The sequence below is a fragment of the Corapipo altera genome, unplaced genomic scaffold, assembly GCF_003945725.1.
Source record: "Corapipo altera isolate COAL_440 unplaced genomic scaffold, ASM394572v1 22b, whole genome shotgun sequence".
Lineage (NCBI taxonomy): Eukaryota > Metazoa > Chordata > Aves > Passeriformes > Pipridae > Corapipo > Corapipo altera.
The window spans coordinates 16,730,955-16,745,281 of NW_020884876.1; the positions used below are offsets into that span (position 1 = coordinate 16,730,955).

The 14,327-nt window shown below is 36.0% G+C and overlaps 1 protein-coding gene across 7 annotated transcripts in view; it reads right to left on the reverse strand.

Moving 5' to 3' along the window:
* Positions 1 to 14,327, reverse strand: part of RAPGEF2 (Rap guanine nucleotide exchange factor 2) — a 180,387-nt gene that overhangs the window by 30,112 nt on the left and 135,948 nt on the right. For all 7 annotated transcript variants that reach the window (XM_027635506.1, XM_027635504.1, XM_027635505.1 and 4 more), the window contains 5 exons: positions 7,603 to 7,780; positions 5,727 to 5,863; positions 5,046 to 5,204; positions 3,238 to 3,390; positions 2,707 to 2,871 (listed from right to left, as the gene is read on the reverse strand). In XM_027635506.1, coding sequence (XP_027491307.1) covers positions 2,707 to 2,871; positions 3,238 to 3,390; positions 5,046 to 5,204; positions 5,727 to 5,863; positions 7,603 to 7,780 — 792 coding nt within the window. The remainder of the gene's footprint in view (positions 1 to 2,706; positions 2,872 to 3,237; positions 3,391 to 5,045; positions 5,205 to 5,726; positions 5,864 to 7,602; positions 7,781 to 14,327) is intronic.

Sequence of the window (14,327 nt, forward strand, 5' to 3'; positions counted from 1 at the left end):
GCTGTATGAAATTTGACTAAGTAGGGAATAGTGCACACAGGAAAAAGCCAACGACATAGATTCATTTCTGACCTATAACAACAATTTCCTGTTCATGTACATTTCTAAATCTGCTTAATTCTTCAAGCACATGATCATAAAGCTTACAAGAGAGCTTTATATTGGTTCTTGAATCTCATGTCTTTAGATGTGCCACTATTAACTTCATTTGGCACTTACCTGTGTAAAAGAGTTATTGTATATCTAGAGAGGCAGGAAAAAGGAGCTCTTGTACGATGCAGAAAAAAAGTTTTAACAGTAAAATCCTACAATTTCTTTCCTTAGAGTCAATCTTTCTGTTTACTCCTCCTTCTTTCTCTCCACCACTACTCCCCAGAAGCAACTACAATTCTTCAAGTTTAGAAGAATCTTAGCTGGTATTTTACAGTTTGTTAGAAAAAAAAAACCCTAAAGGAATACTACTAATTAATACTAATGAAGGTAATACCACAAAATAAGAGCTGCATTTTTTAAAACTATACGCTTCCACTGTAATATTCTGTCTTTTAGCATGTGATTTGATTTGGAACATCAGCAGCACTTGTCTTGATGAAATAAAAGAGTTTTGATGTCTTGAATTAATATTTATTCACACTTTTTTAAAAAGTTGTTTAATCCAAAATGGTTGTGCCACTCAACACTACCTATAAAAATACAGCTGCATTTCTTTTTTTATGCTGGGAAAGTAAATTAGTAGAGATAAATCTCCAAAAATTTCAAAACCTAGAGCTTAAGAACAAAGTCTCATAAAAATTTTAATCAGCTAGTGCTAACCTCTGTCCATTCTTTGTGTCTGCACAAAATCTAAACATCTGCAGCCTCATATACTGAAGGGCTGACACCATGCATGTAAAACCAACCACTGCCACCTTCACATACAGTTTCTAAGTAGTTTTCCTTTTACCTCAGAAAAGCAAATGAATTCAGAAGAATTGCTGAAATTAATGACCAAACTAATAAGGTACTTCAGAAGTCCTTCCTCAAGAGTTCAGATTCTACCAGAAGGCAACTGCACAGCACTATGTGCTGCAGCTCCCAGCCACAGGGATATACTTGAGATTTTTCCACCTTTGAAATTGAAGATGAACTTCATTCCTGCTAAACAGCTCTGATATTTTTCAACTGTGGTTGACACTGGAAGATCCAGACAATGTCTGGATAAATTTAGGCTAATTGCAGATTTTCTAAATTGGTTGGGAAGCTGCAAGTCATACCACATAACATACTATAAACTTCTACGGTAACAGCCTCACTGTCAATGCTGCTTCACAAGTTAGGACTTACTAGTCTATACCCAAAAAGGACATCATGCTGGGACGATTTGAATGGTGACTTCCAAAGGAATGCCACTACTCGTGTCACAATCAGGAACAGCATTAAAAGACAATTAAAGCTGCAAAATCAAGTACCCTGCTGCTCAGAAAAATCATCAGTAAGGCTGGATCCCAAGTGTCCCAGTATGATTACTCCTCAGTACAAGTCATGTCCAGGAAATTTTACTCACTCCTTTCACTCTCCTCACAGACTATCAGCCCCCAGTACGAAAGGGCCAAAATCTTGCAGATTCCTTATTCCCTACTTGCTTATCTCCACTTGTCTCAAGCTGTTCTCTGCCTCTTGCCTTTCTGTCAGTGCTACTGGATGTCAGAAAAGGTTGGTCATTGAGGCAGCAGAACAAAGAGCTGCTCTGTGTTCAGACCTGATACCAGCAATTGTGCTGGCTCATGCTTTTACAGAGGCTGAGGGGATTATCCACTGGAGGACAAGCAAAGTGAGTTTAAAGATGAACTCCAATATTATAGCTCTGAAGCTGTAACAGTATTAGCTGCAAAGCCTATCCTCTGCCAGATGTATGATCCTTCCTCCGAGGCACAGCTATACTAGCATTTCTAGAAGAAATACCTAGATTTAAATAAAAGTTGAAAACCAAATTTCTCTTTAGCCTTAATAATAAAATTCTCTTGGTTTCAAATTTAAAAAAAAAAAAGTCTGGAAATTTTTAGTACTTATTTTACATATGAAAAAGTTGCATACAAGTGAAAATAAAGCAATATAGTGTGAAGTACAATATATCCTCAACAGACAGTGTGCCAAAGTGCATAAATCTTATTCTTCCACCATGGAAATTTTATTTAGGGAAGAGGATACTTGATTGCTTTCTTGTGTTTTGGTTGGGTTTAGTGGGTTTTTTTTAATGCCACATAAAGCTCAACAGATTCTTAATGCATGCATTTTCTAGTCTCTTCAATAAAAAAAAATAAAAAAAAAAAAGTTTGCCAAGTTGTGTGAACAAGTAGCATGTACAGAAAAATAGAACTCAGTTATATACTCAAATTTGGAGACAGAATAAAATTCTATTCAATCACTCGAAATAAAAATAGTGATTATTGGAAAAAACCTTCCTGTATAATTGCAAACAACTGAGTTATGTTGCAAAAACACAGCAAGGTAAAAACATGGTTAATTTACCTTTCCTGAACATATTAATATTTAAATAAAATGAAGATAACATGTTCTTAGTTTTAGCCACATATTCTACCATTAAAATATGTCCCTAGCTATTCGTATCTTATTCAGTTTAATCATTCTCTCTAAAACATATTTTACTCTTAACAGCTTATGTTTCAATTCAAATGGCAACAGGTACATAATTCAGGAGATTTTAACCTTATCCCTGAGGCTGGGGTCATTGAACCACTCCAACAACTTCTTGCCCACTTCCATTGGGCTGGAAAGAAAGGTCCGATACGTCAACAGGAAGTCTTCTATAAATGTTGGGTCTACCACAGAGTGCTCTTCCACCAAATGCATTGTTAACCTTTCAGCTGTTCCCTATTAAAAACCAAAACAATGAAAAGAAATCTTAGTTATTAAAACAAATTTTCAACACATGGAAATGTGTTTTCTTACTGAAGATGCACTACACTAGAAAGAATACTGCCATCCATTAACTGATAAACTAAGCAAACATAATGCCTTAAACGCTGTGATAAGAAACGTAAAAAATTTACGTAATTAATTTCTATAGAAATCACCTAGTTGTCAATGTTCATATTTATAAAGAAAATCTAGAAATATTAACAGTCTATTTTCAAATATATATTTTTAATGTTCTCAACTAATCCTGGATCTAACTTGCCAAGTTAAGAAGTTTATAGAACATAGACTTTTGCAAGAAACTCTTTCTTTTACTTTTACCTTGATGACAATGTGACCTTTTCTTGTTCCAGTGCGATCAAGCTCTCTGTGCTCCTTCACCATCACAATCTCCCCTTCCTCTTCCACCTTCTGCATGTTCTTTTCCACTTGATTGAGGATGCGGCAATAATCTTGCTGGGCTATACAAACAAACTGGAAAGAATCATCACGCACCAGTATTAAAAGGCAAAATCTTCAGAAAAGCATGTAGACTTAAGCTGCAAGTACTCTATTAATAGAAAAGATAAAGAAGTTTCTCAACCTGCAGTGAGTCAAATTTGTCTTTCCAGTAGTTCAGCTGTAGTAAGCACATGAATACATAAGCACAGTACTTCCACTACAATCTTGCAGTTAGAGGAGACCAAGATCCATTAGAGCAACATGATTTAGCATTATCAGCAATTTTTGCTTTGACCTCCTCACTGCTGGAGATATAGTTCAGTACCCTAGCCAGTATTTTTTTCTCCCATGAAAGGTTTTGTGTTTAGAAGGGCTAAAAGAGTGAAGTGAAAACTTAGCTTTTATTTTTTGTTCCTATTGCTATGGTAAATTATTTTCATTTTTCATAGCTATTATTACTATTAAAGTCTATCTTAGAAAACAAACGTTTATTCAATTAATGAGTGCAGGCACACAGAAACAAATTACTTCTGGATTAAAGCATACAGCAGGAAAATTATTTTCTACAATCATCTGTTCGGCCAAGAATATGTGCAAGAATAACTATCTTAAGAATATTCCTACACTGTGCAAATATAATTAAGAACAACTACAAAACTTAGAAAGACAATACTGTACACACTATGAATTACCTTCTATAACTTGTTAAAATTTTTATGCCTTTGTCTCTTTCTGGAGGCAAGATTAAGCTGTCTTCGTATATGAAGTCAGGTATCTTAACTGAGAGGAAATAAGCTTTTCTTCTAAATAGAAAGTTGTTAAATCATCATGCACGTACTTAAGACAAAGGCATGAGAATCACAGACAGTATTTTCTCCTGCATTCTTTAAACTCATTTACACACCATTTCTTTTTTCCAGCAGCTAGTAGTAGCTGAAACAAGTCCCATGGTTTGGATTTGTTGAAAACATTATCCTAACAAGAAACCATTTACACATATTTTGCAAGTTAGATGGGCAAACCAAACCAAGTGACTTCATTAATACATTTACACCCATTTCAAAGGTCATCTTCTTGAAGTTAATTAGCCATCAGGACCAAGTAAAATGCTTAATTCAACCAAGGCTCAGCTATTATTTTCTGGATGGGAATAAGCAAATAGCAACCACATACCCAGATTAGGCCAGTATGCCAAGAGAAGCATTCCTTACATCTGACTGCTACTATTATAGCAAACATCAAGGTTTTTCCCTTGAAAGGCCAGATTAGCTGAAAGTAGATTTTTCACTCAAACCATAGGAGAATTTGTATTACCTAATATTCAGTAGCTGAGTCAAGTAAGGAAGAGCTATTAGCTGCAGAAGTAAAAGAGCCTGTAATGGCTAACAGACCTTAAGATCCTACTGTGGGAACACTGGAAGCAATGGGTGGAATGGGTTGATGGGCCTCAAGTTCTGAAGAAAGCATGTAGGCAAACCTCCTCACCCAAAATGATCCCTATCCAGAAGAAGATAACTCAATTTCCCAGACGGTGGGAAACGCAGAAGCCATATCACCCAACTATTGTCCAGGGTTACCCACTGGAGATTTTACATATATTCATTTTAAAATAAAACTGTGTCTCTTTACTGAGTTGCATTACACCCAAATGTTTGTGAATTTGCATGTATTACAGTCCGACACTCTACCTGGCAGTCATCCACTTTGGTTCTCATCACTCCTTTCATATATTCCTTTTCCATGGTAGGGGAAACACCAAAACTGTTCCCCATGCACAGTATCTCTGTTCTTCCGTCAGGATATGTAACCTCCACAGAGCCATTCAAAATGACTGACCAGGAATCCAGCTACAAATCAAATGTTGCAGAATACATGAAGACCAAATCACTTAATATTGTAATATCATACTATATAAATACAAGATTCACAACTTTTCTAAAGTAAAAGTTATTTTTAGCACCTATTGAAAAAATTATAAGCTAGTTTGCCTTAAATGTACAGTATTTCAAGCTCAAGAAACCTGAGGTCTTAAGTTGATCTTTAATATTAAGAAGTAATGTAAGAATGTGGGGAAAAAAAGAAAGAAGGTTTTAAAACACCACTTAAACACTGAAATAAACTCCCCAGATCAGCTCAAATAGGTAGGAAGCATTTTGTGCAGTATTGAGAATGTTTTATTATGTTTTTATTGCATAAGAAATGTATGAGTGCTTAAACAAAAGCTTTCAGACTAATCCACAACAAAAAGAGCCTTGATTTACCTGATCAATGTTACCTTTTTTTTTTTTAAAGCAACAAAGGAGGACTTTAACCCTGTGGAATCTGGGATGTTTGGTATAATAGGAGAGTCAAAAGCAACTTCTACTGACCTCTTCTCCATCGTTTAGTACAATAGTTCCTGCTCTCTCCACAACTGCAAACACCATTACAGCACAGAGCTCTCTCCTCACTGACATTGTCATGTTGGCAAAAGCAGGCAATTGATGCATGAATTCCAGTAGTTGTTCTGAAGGAGAAAAAGCCCACTGAGTCGTGCATGTCAAAACAACAAAGCACTGTAAAGATAGTTCTTCAGCAAGATGCCTGAGGCTACTTAAGCTAAAATGCTGCACAATCGTTTCTGTATACTAATAAATCATGTACAGTGGCCTGTTTTAATTACTGGGTATTTTGTAGACACAGACTGGCTGGTCATATCATCAATAGAAGCCCTGCAAAGTAAAAGCATAATGGAAGAATTGTAATGTAACCAAGAGCTCTGAATACAACCAATGATATTTGTAATACTCCAGTCAGCATAATAACTCCCTTAAGACTAGGACAGGACTATATAAAACACAGCAAGACAAACTGAGCAAGTTGTTTGGTAAAGCCATCCCCTCCTAGGTTAGACCTAACAGTAAATTGTACTTGATCATTATCTGGTGGTTTCACAAAGTTCCTCTCAGACGGACCAGATAGGATTACTGTCTTAAAGGTGACTACTGCTGCTCTGACTTCTGCGTGCCATTGAGTTGCACTTGTATTCAACAACATACTTCTTGCATTTTCATTTTTTATATTGTTCATAACTACAGTACTCAATTTTACTTAGCAGTCCTGTTGAATGATTATATGACCTAAGAACATTTTTGCATCCAGTTTGATTTAAAACATCTACTAAAAGGGTTCAATAGGACCCCATCTTTTTCCTAAACTTCTATTTACTCTGAATCACAGAAAGTTTGCAGTTAGACCTCTGAAGATCATCTGGTCAAACCTGCCTGCTCAAGTAGAGCCACCTACAGCCACTTGCACAGGAACGTGTCCGAATATCTTTTGAATATCTCCAAGGAGGAACACTAACACCTCTCCGGGCAACCTCTGCCAGTGCTCAGTCACAGCTAAAAAAAGCATTTCCTTTTGTTCAGATAGAGCCTCCTGTGTTCCCATTTGTGCCTCTTGTCTTCTCACTAGGCACCACTGAGAAGAGTCTGGCTGTCATATTTACACCCTCACTCCAGGTATTTGTAAGCATTAATGAGATCTCTGAGTCTTCTCCAAGGTGAACAGTGCCAGCTCTCTTAGATCTTCCTCATATAAAAGACGCTCTAGTGCCTTAATCATCTGATAATCAACCTTAATCATCATTTAGTCATACTTCAATAAAAGAAAAAATAAAATCTCCCCAGTGAAACAGATTAGATTAGAATTTAAATTCTAGTTCTGCTTTGCTTTCAATGTATTTACCTGTATGCTAACATAGCAAATTAGTTTGATTAGAGGCACATTTATGCTCAAGTCTTAACAGCTCCGATGTTTATCACAAATGTCCAATCACATCACCACAACTTACAGTTAAAAAATACACTCTGATAAGCAGTGTTGATGTTAATGTTGACATTGCCAAGGTTCTGTCTAACTGTTTTCCAGTTCACAATGATGTTTACTTCATAAACCTGTTCTGATATCAATTAAAAGCTGATGCTCGAGATCAAAACAGCAAGTAAGTAATAGGCTTCACCTATATTATGTGCATTTTCCTCTTCTTCTTTGGCTATACTTGTTCACTAGCTGAATTTATGGCGTTTATGAATCTCCTTACAGATAATAACTGTAATAATATATAATAATAATAACAATAAACCCTAAACTTACCAACTACAAAAGCCAATTATTAAAATAAAACCTCAAGCTCAAAAACTAATTTTTTGGGAGGGTGAAGGAGAACATGTTTAACAGTATTTCACACACTGCAATACTTACCAATGTCATCATCTGTCCTGTCTATTGGGTCTTTCTCCAAGCAGTCTCTAACAATATCCCTACTCATCAAAGGATCCGACGCCCTCTCAATGTCTTCTTCATCATCATCATCTTCAGAATCCACTGCTGTCTCTGGCAATCCACTGAGATCCATATCACCTGCTTCACTTTCTGTAGCCTAATATATGTATAAACAATTAAAAAAAAAAAACAAACACGAAAAAAAATTCAAATGTGTTCTTCTGCTACAGATTTCTAGTTAAATGTACAGAAATCTGCCATCCAACAGATCACTCAAATTCATTCGATATTTTTTATATTACTTTTTTTCTTCGCATATCTTTTTAGAACAACTAAAGATTAATCTACCAAACTCGCTGTGTTTAAACAGAGCTTTTAACATTCGTTTCAATCAGTCACACATAAAAAGAATTCAACAGACGTTATTTAATCAGGAGGACTTGGGGGGGGGGATGGATGACTTATATTTCAACCAACAATTTTTTGAAATATTAGTTGAACATAATTTTTTCAATAAACAGTTCATTAGACAGTTTCTGTCCCCACCCCAAATTTATATTTTCAGACAGTTAGGAACATGATGTAATTTTAAACAGACAGAGTTGGGAAATAAGTACAGCATCAAAATGCTACAGGAATTTTGTTATCTCCCAGTAATGTAGGACCGTATTTTTCTTTTACAATTCCAGTTGAACGTAGTTAAATATGGCTTTCATTTGCTGATAAACTGCCTAAGAATTTACAGATGCAGAAAAAAATTCAAAATCATTGCTTAAACGCTACAGATGGACTACACAGATTTAAACTCCTTTATATTGTATTAAAATGAACAAAAACATAGTCCAGATATAGCCTGAGGTCGTTAGTATAGCACCTAAAGGTAAATATACTTTAATGACTCAGTTTAAAGACCAAACACTTAATAAATCACACAAACATTTGTCTGTCACAGCTGATAAAGCTGCTTTTTCTCAGAACCTGATTTAATACCATGGCAGCTGCCGAGGCTCAGCTATCACAATTTTTAAGGAAATGCAAGCTTCTAATGAGCAAGTTTTAAACAAAGGCTTGAGAAATCCAGTTTCACAGGCCTTGCAGGGATGTTTTGTTTCTGAGACACACACGATGCATTCACAACTGCTTTAAAAATAATACATGGGACAAACATGGCTACTAAAGCTTGTTTGATCGATCTGTCTCTCACTCTTGTAAAAAAGACAACCCACAAAACTAGGTCACCCTCAAATACAGAGAAGGTAAGACAAATTGCATTGGTAATTTCGTAGAATCATCTTCCCTATCCCTGCCTCACTAGCTGTGGCTGACATCTGTTACTTTAATGCCACTAAAACAGCCACCTTATGAATGGTAACATATGGCTGGAGATGGATCAGTGCTGCTACTGAGAGTCTTAAATGCTTCTGTCCTACAGCACAACACCGGCTTTGTAACGGGGCCTTGTTAATGTAACAAGCATGATAACAACATCTACACAATATTCAAATTATTCTCACTTTGTGGTTTTGGGTTTGGTTTCTTTTGTTGGTGGTGGTTTGGGGGTTTTTTTGTGGCTTTTTTGGTTTAGCTTTTTTTCTTTTTTTGCCGTTGTTAAGAAAAATGCTCATTTTCTAAGCAGAATAAGGAAAGATACTACTGGCATACAAACAAATCATCAAAATGATAGCACCAATAGCAGTATTTTCATTAGCAGTCTTACTCTGTTTAACATCGATGTTCCCCACGATACATTTGAAACAGCTGCTGTAACTACTCTTTCAAAATAGCCTTCATCAAAAGTGACTGGTGGAAAAGTTAGTGGTGATGAGTCAGTAGACACACAGCTTATGACACCAATCTGTCAGAATGTGAAGTTTCCAACAGTGAAAATTCCAGTGACAGTAGGACTGATTCACAGTCAGTTTTGCAAACCTTCCCATTACTAACATGTGCCCCTCCTACCTGCCCAGGTTAAGCTCTCTCAAAAGTACATTAGTAAAATGAATGTGGAACTCAATTTAGTCACACAATGTTAACATACATAAGAAATTTCCACATATTGTACAAAATCTGATAATTAAAAGACAAGTTATTTCACTGTCTTAGAGTAATAAAACAAAAATAAAAAAGTTGAAGCTCTTTTATCAAGAAAAGTTGATGCTATTTAAAACAAATTCTCACACCAAATTAAATATAACTTTGTACTCAGAAATAATATTTAAAATACTACTAAAGGCTACAAGCATTTCCTGAAGATGATTACCTTTTACAGAGCTTTTTTTTCTTTTTTTGACAACTAAAGCTATTGGCGAATGAGAAGCAACTATTTCTAACTTACTAGCTATCAAAAAATACAAACAATTGCAACAAAGAAGCTCAGCATTGAATGCAACAATCTACAAAGTAATGAAGTTTATTAATTTAGGGCACCTTTATAAATATCTTTTGAAAAAAAAATTACCTTTTTTCAAGCACCTTTCTGAAAATGCTATGATTACACAAAAGTTAGCAAAGGAAGATAAACTTAGCCTTTTCTCATAGGCAATATGTTTTCACAGCAGTAAAAAAACCCCAAACCAAACCAAAAAACCCTCATTCCACAAGGACTCCTTGTGTTTATACATGCAAAAAGTTTTGTATCAGTTTTGTTACAAAACCACCACAAATAGGGGGTTTTTTTGCTTAGTAGTATCACATATGACATTAAGTGTTGACACGTGAAACTTCATAACCGACCTGCTCTGAGTATTTCTCCCTCATGTGTGAGAAAAATCAAGTATGTCCGCACAGGAACCCTTAGTTAAGAAGCAATAGCCTTGCATCGATCTAAGACTAAAGGGGAAACCTCAATTAGCTCCTTATTAGCTCAGCAGCCAAAAACCAGAACATGAAATGAACATCCAACAGAATTTGTACTACAGTCAATCATGAGACTTAGAGCTTCTCAGAGCATTTAAACATGGATGAAGTACACCTCGGAATTTCTTTTCCTGGATGCATGTTGTACTTTGTTTCTTGGGTAATAAGAGAAATTAGCTTCACTTTAATAAATCTAAAGAGATAGCAAGAAAGAAAAATGCTGGTTGCAGCTTGAAGTACAGAACAATGTTTCTCCAAAGTCTGAATACCAATTGTGATAGGAAATTTCTCATGTCATCTTTCCAACTGTGAAGAAAATTTCTGAAGCTTCAAAGGAATCTCACAATAGTGACAGCCTAATATTTTATTTGTCACATCACCAATGAGAGATCAAGAGATTAAGACAGATGTTTTCAAACCTGAGTTGAAGGGCTATTTCACATTTGATACCCAAGGACAATCTGCCTGACATTAAGTAGTGTCTATAAAGGCTAATATTGCAACAATAAAAAATGGTTGCTCTAACTGCTAAGGATCTTGAAGTCCAAACACACCTCCAGATTTGAGTGATAATTAATTAAACAAATACTGTGAAATAACTGGGAAAAGACGTAAAATAAAGGAGTCTTGTATAAGTTCTCAGTTATCCTTTGGTTGCTTAACTGACTGGAGGGGAGGAGGATTAAAAAAAAAAAGAGAACTAGTATTCATTTCCCCTAGGTCAAACTGGGTAGATGGGGGAAATAGGGACTCTGCTGGTCCCTTTAGACTGGCGTGAGAGGAAACTGATTAATCCCACTCTGCTGGTCTTTCATTTTTCAGAGGCATCATGAAGATGGGCATAAAGACAGAGGTGATGGACTATGTGAGCAGCTAAAGAAGATGACCTAATTTACTGCTCGTTTCTTTCTCCAATGAATTTTTGGGTTTCTTGAGAAAATAGATTAGAAGAGGTCAAGGGGGATCCATACCTTTACACAATTAAGTAACTCTCACCCCAGTGTAACAACTGCTTTAGCACACACACATCACCCTTAGTATGGGAAAGAAAGCGAGGAGACTTGGAGAAGTGCTTACAAGATGACTGGCTCTGTTTTAGGTGGCCTTCATAGTTTTCTTTTCACTTTGAGGAAAAAGCTTCTAGATGATAATATAAAAAAAGAAAAACCTAGAAAACAAATAAAATAACCACACTAACTACTGATTTCTTAGTATTTTAAACAGGCTATTTCAACCTTTACTTTTTTATTTTTATTTTAACTACTTTCTTTAGGAAACATTGCATCATTTTGAAGAATAAATTCCCTTTGTGACTACTGTTACCACCTAAATCAACAATCCAAAATCTCCAACTACGCAAAACACCAGAGATCTAAAAAAATTTTAAAAGCAAGAATAGAAGAAACTTCTTGCACAAACCAGAAATATTCACTGCCTGGTGCAGTACTTCAGTCTCATGAAGTTAACACAGAAAGCAGCCATGCTTAGCTCAAAAAACCCACTTCTTCATTACTTTTTAACCATTGTAGTTTAAGGGCTAAAAAATAAACTAAAAAATGAAATTAAGAATGTTTATTAGGAAAAACATTCGTTTTTTACTTTCTAATTTTTAAGCCTGTACTGATACAAAACACCAAGAACACTGTCTCTGCCTGTCTCATGAAATCAAATGTAAAAGTCTCATTAGCTTGAAACATTCCCTCCTGTCACATAGACACATTGGATCTAGCTTCTCCACAGAGAGAAAACATGGCTGGGGTTTTGTTTTAAATTACTTTTCAGAAGGCTGAGTAAAAGTTTACAATATCAATAAATTAAGATGGAATTCAATCCATGTAATTATAATATGTATTTATTAAATACTTATATGTACTACAGTCAACTATAATTATTACATATACACAAATCATACATAAATCTAACGTAATGATTTTTCATACTCCATTGACATGAGCGCAAATGACCATGAAATACCTTAAAACTCCTTTAGTCCAAGATTTTTACAGTACTCTCCATATATGTTCTTTCAATATCTACCAAAAAATTACAACATGGTAGCCCACATCTGTCATAGAAGTCACCCTGATCATTTTTCCTCACTAAAGATGAAAAGGTGTAACAATCCAGACAATGCACACCAGGAACAGCATCCTCCCCTATTGCCAACTAATTGCTGCTTTCTCAGAATGGGGCATTGTTCGCCAAGACCACAGGCATACAGAACAAGGACTCTGGAAGGTACTCCTTGGCTATGAACTTCAGCATAGATAAAGAGGACCTAAATTTACCAGGAGCAACAAGGTACTGCAGAGGACTTAGTTGAAACTGTGGGGGCAGGAGGAGGCAGCTCACAGGACATAGTTTACCCGAGCTGCATTTCAGAGGCTGATACAGTCAGAAAGATTGACTATATCTTAAGGTAAAATCTCTTTATTTTGCATACTCAGGGGCAGGCTCCATGGACGCTCTGGTTTGAGAGAGAAAAAAGTCTGGGCTCCCTCAGGAAGACTTTCTGGAGAGTGGACCTTTCTTCTAGGAGCTACCTTATCAGACTCATGAGAAAGCAAAGCTGACATCTCGAAAATTTCTAAGCAATACACATATCCTGGGAGGGTCTCAGAAAGGATGTTCCTGGTTTCCTGTACTGCCAGTGGTATCTGAGCAGACACCTGAGGGCACACAGAGGTGGCAGGAAGCCACTGGTCTGAGGACAGGATAAGGCAAAGAAAGGCTGGCAAAGAGCTGAGCCAACACAGCAACGCCTTTCCAAAACAGGGTGGGGGGAATAACACAAGTTCATGAACTTAAATCTCCTCCCTCTCCAACCAGGAACATCATCTGGTAATATATACAGCGGGTATAGGAACCATTTAGGAGCATACAGGTATATGCTTTCATATAGGAAGCATTACCTAAGCCTGAGAGTCAAGAGGGAGCAGCCATACATGAGAAGCAGCAGTGAATGATTTGCTTTGCCAAGTCAATACAAGACAGAATCAAAGTATTATTCTTGGCAAGTACAAGCCAGCACACAATCTACAAACATTCAGCATCCCCTTCCTCTCAAGTCACCCTATAGAGTTCGTCATTTGATGAACTTATTTCCTAAAACAAAAGTAACAATATTTAAGGACCTTATTAGTTGGCACCTGAAATGTTTTTGAGACTTGGGTGGGGTAAACATAAAGGTTTATTTTATTTTGGTAAGTACTTCTTATCCTAAAAGAAGTTCTTTCATGTGCAACATTTGACAAACAAATTTAGATACCGCATTAATATTTAAAAGGAAGTATTCTCAGTTCAATGTTGAAAGCATCTGAAGATTCAGCGTCATGATTTATTAAAAAAAAATCTTAAGAGGCCATGAACGAGTTTTCACTGCAAGCAGCTGCTCTTAAGGCTACAGAACTAAAACTTACTAGGATGCAAAACATGACATATCATTACCTCGGATTTCAACAGTAAAGATCTAAATAACAGTAAAATTTTAAAGAACCCCACATTTATTTATCAGTTGGAAGGCAAGATGGTAATCTTTCTAAATCATTGCTTCTACTTAGCCATAATGAACAGAAGTCCACTCCACTGAACAGAAAAATGCCATTAGATACAGAACATAAAAATCAGAGGAACAATGATCATGAGCTTTGCCTAAGATCTACTAAATTTGAAACAAAAAAAAAAACATGGTTTTTTTATGACTTGGTTATGGTTTACACTTTTTGAATAAACACTTGGGAGAGAATTAAAAGGCAAACAACTGAGAGAGAATGACTGATCCAATCTCTTAGTTTAAAAAAAAAAAATATTTCTGCTTATTTAATCCTTAACGTGACCTAGAGAACTCA